This window comes from Drosophila hydei, unplaced genomic scaffold (genome assembly GCF_003285905.1).
Source record: "Drosophila hydei strain 15085-1641.00,03,60 unplaced genomic scaffold, DhydRS2 tig00008114-arrow-pilon, whole genome shotgun sequence".
NCBI classification, from domain to species: domain Eukaryota; kingdom Metazoa; phylum Arthropoda; class Insecta; order Diptera; family Drosophilidae; genus Drosophila; species Drosophila hydei.
Genome location: NW_022045827.1, coordinates 4,859,358 through 4,877,741, shown reverse-complemented (window position 1 = coordinate 4,877,741; position 18,384 = coordinate 4,859,358). Strand labels below are relative to the sequence as shown.

At 39.0% G+C, this 18,384-nt stretch overlaps 4 protein-coding genes across 8 annotated transcripts; 1 reads left to right on the top strand and 3 right to left on the bottom strand.

Moving 5' to 3' along the window:
• Nucleotides 1-364: 364 nt before the first annotated feature.
• On the bottom strand, nt 365-1,381 carry LOC115483204 (homocysteine-responsive endoplasmic reticulum-resident ubiquitin-like domain member 2 protein). Its single transcript, XM_030224442.1, has 2 exons — nt 992-1,381; nt 365-928 (listed from the first exon to the last, which is right to left on the bottom strand). The coding sequence occupies exons 1-2, from the start codon at nt 1,312-1,314 to the stop codon at nt 505-507; spliced, it is 747 nt and encodes a 248-aa protein (XP_030080302.1). The 5' UTR covers nt 1,315-1,381; the 3' UTR covers nt 365-504.
• Nucleotides 1,382-1,890: 509 nt separating this feature from the next.
• LOC111592902 (homocysteine-responsive endoplasmic reticulum-resident ubiquitin-like domain member 2 protein) lies at nt 1,891-6,476 on the bottom strand. The gene is made up of 4 exons (XM_023305349.2): nt 5,759-6,476; nt 3,849-4,390; nt 2,723-3,079; nt 1,891-2,659 (listed from the first exon to the last, which is right to left on the bottom strand). Exons 1-4 carry the CDS (start codon nt 6,011-6,013, stop codon nt 2,236-2,238), a joined length of 1,578 nt encoding a protein of 525 aa, XP_023161117.2. The 5' UTR covers nt 6,014-6,476; the 3' UTR covers nt 1,891-2,235.
• Nucleotides 6,477-6,635: 159 nt separating this feature from the next.
• Nucleotides 6,636-7,932, top strand: LOC111592903. Its single transcript, XM_023305350.2, has 2 exons — nt 6,636-6,999; nt 7,055-7,932. The coding sequence occupies exons 1-2, from the start codon at nt 6,855-6,857 to the stop codon at nt 7,864-7,866; spliced, it is 957 nt and encodes a 318-aa protein (XP_023161118.1). The 5' UTR covers nt 6,636-6,854; the 3' UTR covers nt 7,867-7,932.
• Nucleotides 7,933-8,883: 951 nt separating this feature from the next.
• Nucleotides 8,884-18,250, bottom strand: LOC111592897 (dual specificity protein phosphatase CDC14B). 5 transcript variants are annotated; one of them, XM_023305340.2, is made up of 8 exons: nt 17,833-18,250; nt 13,872-13,949; nt 13,529-13,794; nt 12,235-12,905; nt 11,431-12,177; nt 11,019-11,339; nt 9,726-10,249; nt 8,884-9,632 (listed from the first exon to the last, which is right to left on the bottom strand). In XM_023305340.2, the coding sequence occupies exons 2-8, from the start codon at nt 13,924-13,926 to the stop codon at nt 9,025-9,027; spliced, it is 3,192 nt and encodes a 1,063-aa protein (XP_023161108.2). In that variant the 5' UTR covers nt 13,927-13,949; nt 17,833-18,250; the 3' UTR covers nt 8,884-9,024. The 5 variants fall into 5 exon arrangements, with proteins under 5 accessions (XP_023161108.2, XP_023161107.2, XP_023161109.2 ...); XM_023305339.2 differs by having other exon boundaries at nt 17,702-18,248; XM_023305341.2 differs by having other exon boundaries at nt 11,019-11,093; nt 17,702-18,246.
• Nucleotides 18,251-18,384: the final 134 nt, after the last annotated feature.

Here is an 18,384-nt window from a genome sequence, read left to right as displayed (position 1 = left end):
ATTCACAAATTTTTCCATTCATGAAAAGCCGTTTGAGATAAGCGATCGATAGAGTTGGTATTTAAAGCATATCCATATATATATATATATATAATATACACATATGTGATTTTTTATTATTAATATTTATAATTGTAATTAATCGATTTCATAGTTTCATTTGCCATTTAGCTAGTTTCGTAGCATTCACATCAAAAACAAATTTTATTTCTTAAGGCTATAAAAAACACTAAGGCTACATCATGGGGCATAAAGTGGTGGCAGGCTGCTGCGCGGCATACGCTGGGACACGCCCATTTTGCGCTTCACGCGCACACACAGACATGTTATAAATATACATATATAATTCATTACGTTGCTAGAAAAACAGATATTGCAAAAGTTCAGGTATGCATAAATTATAACATTTATAAATGTAGAGGAAAAGGGGAGGAAGTGCAAAAAGGAAATAATGGAGAAAATATCCAAGAGGCCACAGAGAGTAAAGATGTAATACGTTCGACTTTACAGCGCCGGCGCCTCGGGCAACAGCGAAGTGAAGAACGTTATGACAAAGGTGCGCACAATAGAAATCACAGAGGTATTGGCATTCGCTGGCTCAACGGCTACAGCTTCAGCGGCAGCTGCAGCGGCATCCATGGCTTGATCCCCACCAGCGCTGGCTGCTGGCTGCGCAGCATCATTTGGTTCAGCGGCAGGTGCTTGTGCTGGCGCTTGTACTGGTGCAGGTGCCGCATTGGGCTGCTCAGCAGCAGCAATAGCTGCATCAACTGCCTGTGGATTATTGTCTTGCTCAACGGCTGCGTCCATCATACGTTGTATTTGTTGCACAGCCGCAAAGGCGGCAATATTATTGCCAGCATTGTTATTTCGATTGATGTTGTTGTTATTTCGCTCACGACGACGACGCAAGACGCCGATGTGGTAGCTATGAAAAGTATAAATAAATTAGCAGATAATCTCAAATTTCTCAAGCCTCATTCATACTCACAGATAAATCACGCTTGCGATGAACACCACCATCAAGCAGCGCATGGGCGATGAATTGAAATACAAAACTGTTACAAAAATGGCCAATCGTGTTAAGCTAAAGAAACTATCCAGCCAGTCGCGCACCTCGGGCTCCTCCTGTATATTGGGAAAATTGGGACCATCAACAGGCTGTGCTGCCGGCCGTCGAGCTACGGCCTCCTCATTGGGCTGTCCAGCTGCTGCGCCAGCTGCCACCACCACTGGCACCGGTTGATGTGCCACCAGCGGCACGCCCATATTGTTATGAAGTCCTGGCATACTTTGCATAAAAGGTGGCAGCATTGTCGGTGGAATGACACCGCCTGTGCTGCTGGTGCTGCGAATAGACAAATCGATTTATTCTTATTACTTTCAACGAATGTCACAAGTCATTTCAATAAGATTTCTGACGTTTCCAACGATGTCGAATATAGATGCCAAGGATTCGATTGGAATTTGAATTTCAATACAACATAAATAATTATCGAGTATATATACTATATTATATACAAGCGTGTTGTGCCCATTGGCAGCTTTTATAAGCAGGTTACAAGACTAAAGCAAAATCAATAATTCAATAATCGTGGTACAATTATCTAAGCTATTAGATATGATATATTATTATATACCCTATATACCGTTAAACTCTCTCTTTCTCTTTACCATTTATATGAATACTTAGGAGGTCGAGTGAAAGTGTTTCAAGTCTAAAAATTTTCCATTCACAAATTTTTCCATTCATGAAAAGCCGTTTGAGATAAGCGATCGATAGAGTTGGTATTTAAAGCATATCCATATATATATATATATATAATATACACATATGTGATTTTTTATTATTAATATTTATAATTGTAATTAATCGATTTCATAGTTTCATTTGCCATTTAGCTAGTTTCGTAGCATTCACATCAAAAACAAATTTTATTTCTTAAGGCTATAAAAAACACTAAGGCTACATCATGGGGCATAAAGTGGTGGCAGGCTGCTGCGCGGCATACGCTGGGACACGCCCATTTTGCGCTTCACGCGCACACACAGACATGTTATAAATATACATATATAATTCATTACGTAGCTAGAAAAACAGATATTGCAAAAGTTCAGGTATGCATAAATTATAACATTTATAAATGTAGAGGAAAAGGGGAGGAAGTGCAAAAAGGAAATAATGGAGAAAATATCCAAGAGGCCACAGAGAGTAAAGATGTAATACGTTCGACTTTACAGCGCCGGCGCCTCGGGCAACAGCGAAGTGAAGAACGTTATGACAAAGGTGCGCACAATAGAAATCACAGAGGTATTGGCATTCGCTGGCTCAACGGCTACAGCTTCAGCGGCAGCTGCAGCGGCATCCATGGCTTGATCCCCACCAGCGCTGGCTGCTGGCTGCGCAGCATCATTTGGTTCAGCGGCAGGTGCTTGTGCTGGCGCTTGTACTGGTGCAGGTGCCGCATTGGGCTGCTCAGCAGCAGCAATAGCTGCATCAACTGCCTGTGGATTATTGTCTTGCTCAACGGCTGCGTCCATCATACGTTGTATTTGTTGCACAGCCGCAAAGGCGGCAATATTATTGCCAGCATTGTTATTTCGATTGATGTTGTTGTTATTTCGCTCACGACGACGACGCAAGACGCCGATGTGGTAGCTATGAAAAGTATAAATAAATTAGCAGATAATCTCAAATTTCTCAAGCCTCATTCATACTCACAGATAAATCACGCTTGCGATGAACACCACCATCAAGCAGCGCATGGGCGATGAATTGAAATACAAAACTGTTACAAAAATGGCCAATCGTGTTAAGCTAAAGAAACTATCCAGCCAGTCGCGCACCTCGGGCTCCTCCTGTATATTGGGAAAATTGGGACCATCAACAGGCTGTGCTGCCGGCCGTCGAGCTACGGCCTCCTCATTGGGCTGTCCAGCTGCTGCGCCAGCTGCCACCACCACTGGCACCGGTTGATGTGCCACCAGCGGCACGCCCATATTGTTATGAAGTCCTGGCATACTTTGCATAAAAGGTGGCAGCATTGTCGGTGGAATGACACCGCCTGTGCTGCTGGTGCTGCGAATAGACAAATCGATTTATTCTTATTACTTTCAACGAATGTCACAAGTCATTTCAATAAGATTTCTGACGTTTCCAACGATGTCGAATATAGATGCCAAGGATTCGATTGGAATTTGAATTTCAATACAACATAAATAATTATCGAGTATATATACTATATTATATACAAGCGTGTTGTGCCCATTGGCAGCTTTTATAAGCAGGTTACAAGACTAAAGCAAAATCAATAATTCAATAATCGTGGTACAATTATCTAAGCTATTAGATATGATATATTATTATATACCCTATATACCGTTAAACTGTAAAGATTTATCATATGCATAAGACTGTAGGCATTTGTTATTTAAAAGAAATTTTAAATGAATTGTAATGAAAATTAGAATAACCCAGCATTAGGGATAATAAAAGCTAAAGCCTAACATTACATATTCTCATATAGCAATTAGCTTCACTTTCTGCTTTCTTAGCACATCGTGCAGCTGACAGATTCTAATATCAATGGGTATAATAATTTGCCTACGTTTATAGTATAATATATGTGTATAGTATATATACTTGCTCATTGTTACAATTACATCTTTCATTTACTCTAATACTGTTCCAATATATGAATCTATAGAGATTAATAATACATTCTTTACATCGATACACAGACGACAAAAGCAATAATCTTTCACAGCATTACAATACAACAAATCCTAACTTTTCTGCCACATTTTTATTTTATCTATTTGTGCATTTTATGTCGTGTCACACTCACCGTTGCATCGTTTGTTGCATATACATTGTATACCACTGCTGGATCCAGGCATTATATAGGAGAGCCTGTTGCTGCTGGTAAGCCAACTGTGTATTTGGGGCTGTCGATGATGTCGATGGCATCGCTGAGGCCGCTGCCGCTGCAGCTGCTGCAGCCGATGTCGACGAATTCTGCCCGATGGCCATTTGATAAGCCTGATTGTGTAATTGGAACCAGAGATGCGGATCGTTTGCCTGCTGTAGGTTTGGCTGCTGATAAGGATGCTGGGCGGCAGCAGCAGCGGCGGCGGCCACATGTCGCTGCCTCAGCTCATTGTCGTTATTTGCATTGTTGGTCGTATCCACGCGTGGCGTGCTCGTAGTAACTTTTGGCGGTGTGGACGTCTTATATGGCGCCTTAATAGCAGTATTTTTGTTGGCGCACACCAAATGAAAGATATGATGCTGCTGATAGACATCCTTGTAACTGCGTATGACCTCCGACAGCTTTTGGGCATCGTCCAGCAGTTTTCCCGAATAGATGAGCTTTTGGTCATTAATTTCCTGTACAAAAAAAAGTAGATTATAATCAATATCGGTTGGCACTTGAGGTACTTCAAAAGGAAAGAAATTATTCTTGGTGATAGAAGTTAATATAATATAGTAGATTAAATATATGTCTAAAGCATGTTTATATATATATTATAAATGGCATTATTATATGCTTAGGCTTTAATTATAGCTTCACAATCTGTGTGGGCGTAACCTTCATCTGTCTCTCTTAATTTGCTAAATAATCTCAATGCTTCCACTTAATAAACACATTTGATAACAAGCTTCGTTGCGGAATCTAAATAAAAATAAATACTTTATGCTATCAGCTTTATTATTTCTTATACAAAAATAAGCTTTATTAAATTGAAAATTGCAAAATACAAAAATATTTTTTAAACTATTCCAATTGTTACCCACTGACCGCCGAAAGCTGTTTATCTAATACCAAAAGGTTAACATTTAAGGGTACCTAGCAACCGTTATACATGGAAGAATATGTAGATGTATACAACTGCGACCCAGTTTTGCTAGACATTGACCTCGCTCTCCCAGAATAAGATATAGTGTATATAAGATAATGTAATGCAAAAAGATTCAATTGAATTAAGGAATTATTTATATAGTAATATATGAATTTTTGTACATGTATATATATATACATGCATTTCGAAAAGCTCAAGAATACTATAAACTATTATACAGTAATATAATATGGAAGCTTTGCTTATATTATATTCATTCGAACGAAAATTAAGTTTATATGCACAAACCTTAAAGACTTTCCTTGCACAGTTTTATAAAGCTAAATTATATATAGTACATATATATACATATATAGAGCGGACCAAATTGAGAACAGTTGCTCAAGCTGAAATATATAATATGCATATGTATATATATACGTGCATATATACATATATACCGTACTGCACGGCATTATTATCTTGGCATGCGCCGAGTTATTTTAGTTCATAAATAAAACTCTATCTTATATTTGCGAAGCGAATAAAAAAAAATAATATTTTTGTTTAGCACAGACTATATACTATAGCAGATAGTTTATCAAGCCTTATAGTATATAATATGCCTAGCCATTAAGTTCTCTTGATTTGCAATTTGAGAAAATATTAAATGACGTGTACTTTCGTGAAGGCAACGTCAATTGAGACGAAACTGACAAACAGAGCGAACAGAAATTTGTCGTTCGCACAAGATAAACAATAACAAATAACAAAAGATTTGCCAGCGTCGCAGCCAGCTGATAAGATAGACTTTCAAAGCTGACGTCAATGTTTATAGTATATGTACATATAAACATATATATACATGCATATATGTGTATATATATAAGTAATGTGTGTGTGTGGGTGCACCTACCGGCTTGCCGGGATACACCAGGGATAGCTGCTTCTTGAGTCGCTGCACAGTCCAGCAGAGATCACTCTCGATATTCACGTCGTCGTATTGCTGATTCGACGATTTAATCAAGAGCCTAATGCCACTGCTGCTGCTGTTGCTGGCAGCGACGGCGGCAGCGACTGGTTCGTTTGTTTTGTCTCGGGCAGCATCATAGCCAGCGGCCGTAGCGGCCGCTGATGACGGCGACGGCGTTGTAGCTGCTGTATCATCCATAGTTTTTTAAACCTCCTCACCCTCCCGGGTCACTTTCTGCGTCGTTGCTAATTGCTAGGCACGACCACTCGATACGCAATGGAGCAACAAGCGACAAGTGTTTTTTTTATTTTATTGTGAGCTCGTGATTCGTCAGCGTTGGGCGGCAGTTGGGGCAGTGGGTATGCAGTTATGCAGGGGCGGGCGCACCGTATTTTCCACTATACTTGTATGCTTGTATATTGTGTAGACTTCCACGGTCACTTCGTCTGACTCTCCCCGCTTGTACGATTTTCTTTCAACAACGAATTTTGCTAATAACAAATATTGATTGATGTTCTACTAAAAACGTAATTGTTGCTGTGTTTCGTTGTGCGGCGCCTTGCATTAAATTGAGAACTGTTGATTATGAAACGAATTTCCGAGCAGAGCCGAGCTGAGCAAAATAAATAATCAAAGTTCCTTCGTCTACAGCACCACTTGTTTTACCAGGGTTACTCAGGGTTGCTTTGGCAGCTATGGCGTTGCCACTCGTGACAAAATGACGTGTATCTAAAATAAGTGAAGACAATACTGTCTCAACTATAATTTAATATAAACATTGTTTATTAATAATTAAAAAACAAATCTGTTGCAAATTCTAATTTGGGGCACATACAGATATGAAGCAATACAAAACTTAGGTCAAATTTAGTACATTAAACAAATAAATAATATGGCAACACTTCAGACGAATTTTAGACTTTACAAACTTGTTAAAACTAAATGTTTGACAATTTTAAATTTTAACTAACCCATAGCTTAAAAAGTGAATGGTTCATACTTAATACCTTGCTTGGTGACTTTTGGATCAGTAAGTCTCATGGACAACAAGTCTGCAGTTTCAGCGCTTCAGGAATATTGCGCACAAGCAAAGACCGGGAACCCCGTTTATGAATATCTTGACGGGGAGGACGGCGGTTATATTTGTAAAGCCGTTCTTTTGGATATTGAAGCCTACGGCAATGGTAAGCCATTAGCATATGCCTAAATGACAGTTTCATACTGCAATATCTCTTGAAGGTCGGTCGAAGCGTGATGCCAAGCACTTGGCCGCCTCCAATATAATGCGCAAATTATGCAAAGTTCCTGGCTTAAGTCACTTAGGTGTGGATGTCAACGATAATTGTCAAGATAATTTAAATATGACTAGTGTGGTCGATGAGCTGACGAACATAAATCGCGACATGCTGAAGGAACTACGCGATTATTGTGTCCGTCACGATATGCCGCTGCCCATTATCGAAATAGTCCAACAGAGCGGATCACCGAACGCTCCTGAGTTTGTAGCTTGCTGCTCGGTGGCGTCCATCAAACGTTATGGCAAGTCTGATAAGAAGAAGGATGCACGTCAACGCGCTGCCATTGAAATGCTGTGCGTTATATCGAACGATTCGAATAATGCAAATCCGGATAATCAAGTGGCTTGCACCAAGGCAAAAAACGTTAACGATTTGGATAGCAGTATAGAGGATGTGGAAACCGAACGTCGGCGTAAATTCAAGACATATCGTGAGTTAACCGACGCCGGCTGCGAAGATACACAATCCGTCAAATTGTGCGATCGTCACAATTACTTCAAGTCCTACTATCCACACCTAAAACAAGCTGCTTTCGAGGCCATGAACAACGACAGCTATTTATCAGGCAAAGACAAATTGCTGGCTGTGCTCGAAGCACTTAAACTAACTCCACGCATCACTACACTCGAGTCAAGTTCTTTTGAGCCTTTGCTAATGCTCGAATTAAACTGCGAATACGATTGCATATTTGTGGGACTGGAAAGCAAGATCTATGGGGAAATTGTAGAATACTTTCGTGATATGCTGGTTTAGACTGAAAAGGGAAGACGTGCTCAAAAACGCCGTTTATTTCTGTTTATACATATATATATATATTTATATTTAACATATATTTCAACTAATACTTAAAACTAATTAAACGTGTTATTTACAATAAACACTTGAAATAATGCACATGATTATGTATATAAATATATATGTATAGTTGTATATTAATGTCTATACTTATATACTTTGTACATCGTGTAATAAAAATACAATTCGTACATATGTTCTTCGATCATAAAAGCGAGAGTTCTGTTAAGGTCGTCGTGGACAAACAATTTGGCGCAAGGAACGAAATCGAAGAATCATTTTTCAACAATAATATATATGTATAAACAATTGGTTGAACTTTGTTTCGCAAATGACATTTCTGTTTGTAAATTGTGGGTACTTCCCCCAAAATGTAAATTAGTGCAAAAAAATATACTTAGAAATTCTGAGAATGCTAAATTATATGTTGCCCTGCACTCGAAGTTTATATATTTATATAACATTTTATAAACTTTCAATTTATGCTATGCCAAAACTTGTGTCTAACTAGTAAAAATAATTTATGCTGAAACTTAAATATACCACACTTTTATTTTCATATAAAGGAAGTTTGTTGTCTTCAATAATTGAAAGATCCACAAACATTAATCGCACTTTAAATGCACTTTTCTTGAATAACTTTCGTATCGTTGATTATAACGTTGGTAAGGAAAAGCAATCAGCTCATGCTAAACTTTAATATAATCCGAAAGCTAAGATTATGTAGCTCTAAATCAAAGCAGCAAAAAACAAACACATCTGATTGAATGTGTTGTCAAAGAACCAATTGCACATAGCTTCAATAAAAGCTGCGAAAATTTCTGATATACAAACATGTTTCAAGGAAGTACGAATTGTCAGATATTACAAATATATGAATGCAGTTCCTAAGTGGAACAAATCACTATTATAGCTTAAGATTGGTTTCACCAAATCGAGCAGATTCGTTCCTCTTGCAACCAAACGTTGTATAGAAAATAAAAACCAAACCCAAGTCGTTCAGTTGTGGGTCTTGAATCTGTAAATTTTACTAGTATTACTAAAAAAAATTTTCGTTACAAAATAGGTATTAACAATAACAATTGCAGCAGTTCCATTTAGCTGTGACTAAGCCATTTAGTAGCTAATCTTCTTGCGCAGCTTCAGATGCTGCTGTTGATCGCGGTCCGTAGTCACGCGACCTGATACACGTGGATGAGGATGTTGATGCCAAGGCAACGTTGGCGGCTGCGTAGGTGTTGGTATACCAGAATTGGAGGCTGATGTGGAGGCTGATGAACCTGACTCAGCAAAGATTCGACGCGATAGCCTAAAGCTGCCACCTCCAGTGGTGGTCGAAGGAGTTCCGCTGTTGCTATTATATTTGCTGCTGCTGCCGCTATTGTTATTATTATTATTATTGTTATTATTTATATTATTATTATTATTATTATTGTTGGGGTTATTGTTGCTTTTACTCATTGTTGAAGCGGTGGCTGCTGTTGCTGCTGCTGCTGCTGCCGCAGCCGCAACGCTGGTCTTACGCAGCAATTTAGTGTTATACTCGTCGCATTTGTCCTTTTCGATACGTGTTGAGCTAAGCGAACGCTTATTCCGTTTGCTGCCGCCTAGTTGGTGCCCCATTTGGTGCTGTTGCTCAATGCAGTTGCTGTTAACTGATTGCTCATCGCTAGTACGTCCATTGCTACTGTTCATGCTGGCCAACATGCTAAGACGGCTTGTGTCTGGGGGAGGTGTAGAAGAATGCGAATTACTCAAATTGCTGTTGCTGTTGTTGTTGTTGTTCAAGTTGGGTATCTTTGACTTGGTTGTTGTACTTGTTGCTGTTGTTGTAGCTGTTGCTGTTGCGTTTGCACCTGTTGTAATTGTGTTGTTGCAGGCAGCTGGCAGCGGATTAGAGTTAAGGTCAAGCGTAGCGGATGAGGAACGCATCGTAACAGTGTAGCACCCACTGGTGGGGCTGGGGCTGCTGCTGTTACTGCAAGCAGCATTGACCTGTGTCGTGGGTATAGCGGACACATCACGATAGTAGCGAGCCGTTGCCATCGTGCACGCTTGCGCCGCTTGCTCTTCAGATGCGCCACAACCAACTTGACCAGGCCGCTGATAGCGTATGCGTGAACGACCCCTAAGCGTCATATGGTGAAGCGAGCTGCGGGTCAAGCTGCTGCGCACTGGCGGTATGGTTGCCGAGCTGCCAGCACCACCAACACCACCGACACCTATGGGTATTTTACTTTCATTGATCGTTGCATAGGATTTCAATTGCTTATCGAGCACAGCAGCGGGCTGTTGTTCCTGTTGCTGTTGCTCCGCATTGCGCAGGTGCTTCAATTCCATTCTGTCATTTGTACGGGGGGCAGGGAGTAAAGGGGAGCGAAAGATTGTGAGCCCACAGCCAAGCACGAGAGACAATAGAGAAAGATTTATTTGTCGTAGAAGATACGCAGAATAAGCTTAATTGCTACGCAGGAACCAAAAAAAAGTATACAAAATATGCCAAGGAGCATCAGAAACATAATCGCCAAACGTTATAAAAAAAAATAAACAAAAATTATCGCAAGCTCAATAAATTTTGATTTCGATTCTTTTTTATTTTGTAATTTTGCATGCACAAACAAGTTGTAAGACTAATTAATTGAAAGAAAGAAAACAAACAGCAAATGTAAGTACATACTCAAAATTCAATAAATCAAACAAAATAAAATTATTGGTAAAATTAGTGTTTGTTAACGAATTTATTAACCAGCCAACGAAGCGAAAGCTATCGATAACAGTTTATCAACAACCATTTCGCTCTCACGCCAGCTTTGTGTGTGTGTGATGTGCAATAATAACGGTTAGCGGAAAGGGCAATATTAAGACTATGCTAAAAACTTATATACAAACTGGCAAAATGTGCAAAGCGAACGAGGACACCAAAAAAGACGGGAATAAAATGCTAAAAAAAATACTAGACGAGAATACAAAAAGCCGCTGCACAGTTCGAGCTTCAAATCAAAAGTGAGTTTGTGTTTGGGTGTGTGTGTGTGTGTGAGTGTATTGTGTAGCGCTGTTTGTGGCGGGGAGGGACGGTTATCTATTGGTGGGGGCGATCGCAGGGCACTTACCTCTTGCTGTAGATAGCCAGACTGCGCGTACGGCTGGCCGTATTGGTTTGCATATTGTTGTTGTTGTTGTTAGTGCTATTATTGTTACAGTTATGCAAAGAGTTGTTTATATTATAGTTGCTGTTGTTAAGATTATGTGATGCTGTTGTTGTTGTTGTAGATGTTGTTGCTGTTGTTACTGTTGCAGTGGCTGTTGTTGTAGGCAAACAGCTGACGGCTTTAAGAGCCATAGCCGGCGACGTTGACACATTCACCACATTGTTGTTGTTGCGAAATGGCTGAGAACGTGCGCGTGTATGCCGTTGATTTGGATCAGAGTCACTGAAGATAAATTACAGGGTATTGTGTATTGAGTACAATGTCTTCAAAGTGTATAGGTGTATATATGTATACGTGTATAGCAAATACCCACCTGTTGCTGTTCACAACCCGCGAATGATGTCGCCGCAACGCCTTGATCTGATTCAGTTTGTCGCCCTGCGTTTGCATCTGCTTCTTCTCGAGGGCCGTTTGTGACATGCGTACGGAGGATGCAATTGTATGACGGGCTGCCTCAAACACGTTGCTGCTTGGCTTGCGTAGCTTCTTCTCAGTGCAGCTGCCGGCTGGCTCCAGGCTGCCGGATATAGCGCTGCTATTGCCACTTGTGTTGCGGATACTTCCAGGATTGACCAGGCGGCGCAATGAATTGGCAATTACCGTTGGCTTGTTGGCATTCGAAGGCGATTTACGTCGGCGCGTCGACACTACATAGCTGGAGCCAAGCGTTTGATCTGCGGGCGCACTAGCCGTATCCGTATCATTATCACTGGCATTGCAATTGGCCTCGTCCGTGGAGTGATAATGCAGCTCCTGCAATTCCAGCTGCTGTTCTGATAGCTCCTCATCCGTTTGCTCGCAGCCTCCATCTAATGTATCCTGATCATGCAAATGCATTGTGTCCACACGCTGTGAAATGCGCTTAACCCGCGTCAACAGCAAATCGATATTCTCGAACGGATCCGACGTGGCAAGCTGCAGCGGCGTTTGCTCGACCATCTCATTCTTGCCCAATTTCTCCTTCAACTCAATGCTATAAATGCCGTACTTGTGCTGCAAAATTGGGATGCCCATACGACGACGCATCCGTTCGCCTTCTGACCACAACCAGCTCTGTTTGCTGCAAGAAAATGATAATTATTAAAGCTATTCAGTTTTAGAAGTGTTCAATGTTTACTCCTCCATCCACTGCTGCTGATGACCGATAACGGAGCCAGGTCGACAGAGGCGCAGCCAAGCAATTGCCTCCAGCGCAGTGAAACCGTAATGCTTCATAATGTAGGCACCGATCAGGCTGCCAGTGCGTCCAAGGCCCGCTTTGCAATGCACCGCAATGGCGCCCTTTGTCATCTCGCAGATGGACAAGAATTTTTTGAGTATCGTATCGCTGGGCGTGCTACCATCAATGAAGAACAAATCCTTATGCTCGAAGCCAGCATTCTCAAACGATGAGGCATGGTAGACTTTAGCGTTTAGCCGAATCACCGTCGTCACATGGTTGTCCCTGAAGTAGCTGAAGTAACGATCCGGCGCATGGCATGGATAGCCATTCGGCAGAGTTTTCGACTTCTGATGCGGTCCACAGAATGCAATAAACTTTTGCGGCACAATCCAATTGAAATCGCCATTCTCCACGCGCTCGAAGTACTCATACTCTTCCGCATCAAAGTCATTAAAGTTAAGAAAGCCCGCCTGCAGGCTCTTGTGTATGGCATTGAGGCAGTCGAGCAGTGAAATCTTAAAGCTGCTGGGTCCATAGCTGGCATCACAGAAGCGCGTATAGGCAGGCACCTCTGTACTCGTTAACAATCTGTACGCCACATCGGGCGTTTTATTCAGGTAAATTATCTGAAAAATAGAAAATTCCAAATGTTAATTTATACTTTCTCAATATACATAGTTTTATATTGATGATAAAATGTTCTATATGTTTTATATAAGCAGATTAGAGCATAGTAATTAACTAGTATAAGTATATGCTCTCTTAAACCGATTTCATTTATTATTTATTTTAGAATCGAGAAAAACTTTATTTGGGCATTGCTATCAAATGGATACTTTTAATACTCTTTAATCCTAACTTAACCAAGGATATACTTATTTATCTATTTGTCTATCAACTCATTCAATTTGTTAAGTAATAATCAAGAAGAACCCTTAGCTAGGTTTCGACAAACTTATAAATTGAATTTCTGGATTGCTTCAAGCTTTTTGATGATGTTCTAAATACTATACATATAATATATTTGATATATTCTATACTAGATATTATATACTATATAGACATATATAGACATCTTTGACAGTTTTAGCTTATTGGAAAGTTTAGTTTGGTAAAGTTATTATTATAATGATACGTTAAGGACCAGAACATATTCTATGAACAAGATTTCAATTTGCGTCTTTAGAGGCGTTAAACAAAAGTGATATATAGAATATACATCAACCCAAAATGGAAAGGTTGAACTTACTGCATACGAACCAATCAGGTAAGCCGCATTGAGACGCTTCGCCGGATTCATGGAGGTGTAATGCACGATTTTCTTGTTCGCGTGACTCTTGGCACTCAGTTTGCTGTTGAGCTTCATGCAATACCGATACAGTATGCATATATTGAGTGGCCCGAAATCGTTGTAAAAATTCTCATAGACAAACTCATCGTCTATGCTAAAGTAATGTGTCGAGGCCGTATTCTTTGGCTTGATATTCTTCTTAAATACAACAAAGAACAAGCGGTCTGAAATGCACAGAGAAAGCGAATTAGACATGGCCCAAACGAGTTCATTCCACTGCCAGTTTTAAATATTCAAATACCTTCTTTAAACTCTGTGGCACACACCAACAGATCCGAATTGTCGTCTTCCAGCATTTTGTGTGTGAATTCTTAGTAAACTGCAAAAGACAAAGAAAAATTCAATGAATGAATTGATTAAGTTCTATGTAAGCTTTCAACATCCTCTGCTATCTCATGCAGCAAACAAGATTCGATTATAGAGCACCTTTTTTAGACCCGGCCCACGCTTGGTATTCTCTCCACAATACTTCCGCTTGTTTCCATCATAAATAACTTTTATACTTTTGCCATTCATCTCAAGCCAATAAAATCGCCCACCCAGCAAACTTTGCCTTAATTGAACAAAGTAAATGCTGTTTTCCGCTAAAAACATATCAATATCAATATATATATATATATATATATATATATATATATATAGATAGTCGTAACCCATATTGAAATACTAAACAACAAAGTAGATGTGTTTCATTCGTTTTGGCCTGCTTAGCAGCCAAGAGGACAATGTCTGCGATGATGCCGCATTTTCCATATTTGCCCCAGTTTTCCATTGAGACATTTAGACAGACATGTGTATGTGCGTGTGTGTGTGTCGGATATGAGTTTATTGATATGCATAAAAGGCACGTAAGACACACAAATTTTGTCGACATCCGCATCCTAATAAAAACTATAAGTGCATAGCAAAGCAACGACTATTTAACACGCTTGCCAAGAACCTTACGATATATACGTATATATATTATATTTATATATATAAGATATGCAATTATTTTAAGATTAACAGTGTACTTTATAACATAGGTAACTCCTTGTTTGGGCAAGGCAACTGTTGTTAGCCAATTAAATTCTAATTTGTATTTCCTGAATCACTTTCAATTGCGCCCACGCTCCGCATCGAAACTGGAAAGAACACCTAACTTAGGTATTTCAAACCATATAGGAGGGCATATTGAGTTTAACTGTTAATAATTGTTCTCATAAGAATTCAATTTAGTATAGTAAAGTTTATAACTGTCTAGTTCAAGCTGCAAATCAAATTTGTTGCACAACAATTTTAAGATTTCAAACGATATTAATGTTTTATACATTTGAATAATTGTTTCCAATATTAAAGATACTTCAATTGAGAGTTCGAATAAGTCAAAACCTACCATACTAATGGTTATACATAGTAAAATATATTTAAGAACTTAACTTTGACCAATTCATTCCATAGAAATATATAATGTAGTACTTTAATTTAAAATAGTACAGTCTATATCTGTTAAGTTTGGTCTAGAAATCTTAAACTATAAAAGCTTTCGCGATAAAATCATTTAGAAATATTTTCCAATTAAAAGATCTCATAGTTCTATAATTTGATAATTAAGATCGCCTTTAGAGCTATGTTTACCTATAATAATTCCTAGGATTTCGCTTATATCATATGACAAAATGATAATACTCTATTTGACACAAATATAAAGAGTATAAAAAATATAAATTTCATTTTATATTGCAGCATATTGAAGATGTACGACAAGCGCATATAAATATCGATTGAAAAGCAATAAAAACCAAAGTAACAAAAACTTTTACTGACAGAAAAACAAAACAATTTCGAACATATGAAACATGAGTTGGGCTAAAGTCTTGACACAATAGTTGGGCACTAAAACGTTTTTCTTTTTTAGTCCTTAAGCAGAGCTGATGGAAATCGTGGAGGACTGTGGGGCAGCAAAGTTTATGATGTTGGCCTGCCATGTCGAGGAATGTGTTTCGTCATGCACACACATAAACACACTCACACACACACACACACTCACTCAGACCAACACTTTAATAATATTCGATTTTATGCAAATTTGTAACCTTTTGCTTAGTTAGTCCAAAGAGCAGTTGGCGTGCCGTTAGGGAATTTTTTTTTTTAGTGAAGGGACCTACATTTCCTTTTCCGGATTTAAAGTTTAAAAGTCAAGAAAGCAGAAAACAGAAAACACAAACCTCAATACATGCCAGGTCAGGCAGGCAGGCAGCCAGACAGGAGTTGGGGCAAACGCTAGAGCTAAAGATAGATTGCAATTAAAGTGAGAAACTACGGACACAGGTGGGCTAGCACACAGGCAGTATATATACATATATCTACTTGCGCTTCTATATAAGCCAGAAGCAGCAAATTTATGTAGTTCGGATATGAAAGTAAAAATAGTGGCGTGTAGCTTCAAAGGTGTGCCATGGCCTAAAGAGAAATATACGGACTTGAAGAACTATGTAATAGATGTGTACAGTATAGCCTGCCTAAGCCAGACACGTATAATTTTGATCATTGTTCAAATTATTGAATATGAAATCTCTTTAAAGATATTAAAAACAAAAATAAAATTAATTAAATTTGGAGGCATATTTAAAGTATTCAAAAACATTGTAGTATTCAGACGGAATAGGTATAATAAAACATCTAAAATGGGAAATATAAAGTAGTTATGATATCATATGATCATTATAGGAATTATATTGTTTTATATATCGTATATCTGATGACGTCACTACTATATATACTAGCAGTTACCCATTTTAGATACTTTTATTATTTTTTTGCAATTATTATACATTTTTTCCAATTAACAGCCGTTAAATTAATATTTTAACACATTGTACATTTTAAGTATACTTTTTTTTATAATTTCATACAAATATATGCATACACAATTACGTACGTATGCGGATCTCATCAAACAGATTGAACAGTGTTGGTAAATGAAAAACTTCTAACGGATATTCATACCTTTCTATACAAAGTTTATAAAAGAGCGTTCGCCGCGCTCTGAAATTCCAACGCGCCAAAACAAACACATGAGTAAGTATATGTACATATATACATACATACATGTGTATATACTTGCAGCTATGTGCAGTCCACGTGACGACAACAAATCATATCAGTAAAAAAGAAACATTCACACACGCACACATGTACATATTTCATATACCTACATATACACACATGTAGCGCTTATCGGCGTTCGCGACATGTAAACATTGAAAAGGGGCAAGCAAAAGTAAGGTATCTACTTGCATTCATTCGCTTTGTAGTTAGAACTAAGCTGCTCTAACAATAAGCATTTAAAACAACTTTTTTAAATATAGAACTGTCAAATGACGTCACCAACTCGCAACAATAGCAAACTACAACTACAATAACATCAAAATAAAAGCCACTCTCTGTTGTCAACGTAAAATGAATGGCGATGTTCGGCAGCGGCGATTCACAGTTAGTTGTCAGTTTTTATTTAAAAAAAAAAAAAGAATGAACGCCGAGGCCGAAGCAGAGATTTTTGCCGCGCACAAACACAAGAACCAAACAGAAAGCAATTCACAACTACAACAGCAATAGCAACAGCAACAGCTTCTCCACTGGCTCCACAGTTACCACAACGCTTATTATTGCCCACCACTGCGCATGCCGTATGCTCTTTTTCGCTCTCGCGCGCGCTCATTCGCTCTCTATTGCTTAAAAGCTGATGCGACTTATTCTCCCGCTCTCCTTCATTTACACTTGTTCATTTAGCTGCCTGTGCATGAGTGTGTGTGTGTTGGTGTTGTATTAATAAAAGCAACCAACGCATTTTTCTTCATCCAACACAAAATGAAACTAAACGCGAAATATCGAAGAAGAAGCAAACGTCGCTCTGTATGCTATGTGTACTGCGTAATCAATTTTTGGGGGTATATTCGTAGTCGTATAGCAGTCCACTGGACTATATTTGTGATATTCGGGTGGCGAGGGAACTTGTAACAGTTGCACAGTTGGCAGGCAAGTTCAAATATATCTATGTACGTACATATGCGTATGTAGCTATGGACTCACCTAAATATATTTGGGTGCTTATGTATAGATATGCACAACGGGTTGGGGCAACAGCAACAGCGGCCGTAAGCACACCATAAAACTAGAAATTTTGACTATGACAAAAAAATGGAATCCGCATAACACAGTACCTCACAGTATTTTTTTTGTACTTCTTTTCTGCGTTTTGAATGTGGGGGAGGATTAACGAATTTTCATGACAAATTTAACACATATAATTTTGTAGTTATGCTGCCCAGTTTATAACATTTTTAGTTAAGTTTTAATTTTGGTTTGACGACTGTTTCTTTTCTCCACTTTTTTATGTTTTCAAAAATCGTAACGATCTCTTGGGGAGAGTGCGACTAACGCTCGAGTTCGTGTGCGATCGACTGCTCGGTATGAGCTCCAAAAGTGAACTGACAATTCGTTGCGGCGTTGGCGCTTTTTCCGTTGCATTTTGTGCTCTCTTTCGTTTCGTGTTTGTGTGAGCGCCGCAAATACCCCGCTCACCCATTAGTGATATGTTGGCGCTATTATATTCACCAATACTAGCACTCTCACAAGTTTACGGCCGCTCTCTGTCTCACTCTCTAAGGTTACCAGGGCTGCAAAAATTGCATTGCCAACGCATTTATATTTTAGCGTTGCCAATCATTACAATTATGTTCCACTCCACTCAGTATCAATGTCCGATAAATTCA

Coding starts and splice junctions, on each gene's coding strand:
- LOC115483204 (XM_030224442.1), bottom strand. CDS start 1,314: ATGCTGCCACCTTTTATGCAAAGTATGCCAGGACTTCATAACAATATG. Junction 929..991: donor ATCGCAAGCGTGATTTATCT/GTGAGTATGAAT, acceptor TACTTTTCATAG/CTACCACATCGGCGTCTTGC.
- LOC111592902 (XM_023305349.2), bottom strand. CDS start 6,013: ATGGATGATACAGCAGCTACAACGCCGTCGCCGTCATCAGCGGCCGCT. Junction 4,391..5,758: donor TGGTGTATCCCGGCAAGCCG/GTAGGTGCACCC, acceptor TTTTTTGTACAG/GAAATTAATGACCAAAAGCT. Junction 3,080..3,848: donor ATGCAACAAACGATGCAACG/GTGAGTGTGACA, acceptor GTCTATTCGCAG/CACCAGCAGCACAGGCGGTG.
- LOC111592903 (XM_023305350.2), top strand. CDS start 6,855: ATGGACAACAAGTCTGCAGTTTCAGCGCTTCAGGAATATTGCGCACAA. Junction 7,000..7,054: donor TATTGAAGCCTACGGCAATG/GTAAGCCATTAG, acceptor TATCTCTTGAAG/GTCGGTCGAAGCGTGATGCC.
- LOC111592897 (XM_023305340.2), bottom strand. CDS start 13,926: ATGCTGGAAGACGACAATTCGGATCTGTTGGTGTGTGCCACAGAGTTT. Junction 13,795..13,871: donor TGCCACAGAGTTTAAAGAAG/GTATTTGAATAT, acceptor TGTGCATTTCAG/ACCGCTTGTTCTTTGTTGTA. Junction 10,250..11,018: donor CTGGCTATCTACAGCAAGAG/GTAAGTGCCCTG, acceptor TACAAATGACAG/AATGGAATTGAAGCACCTGC.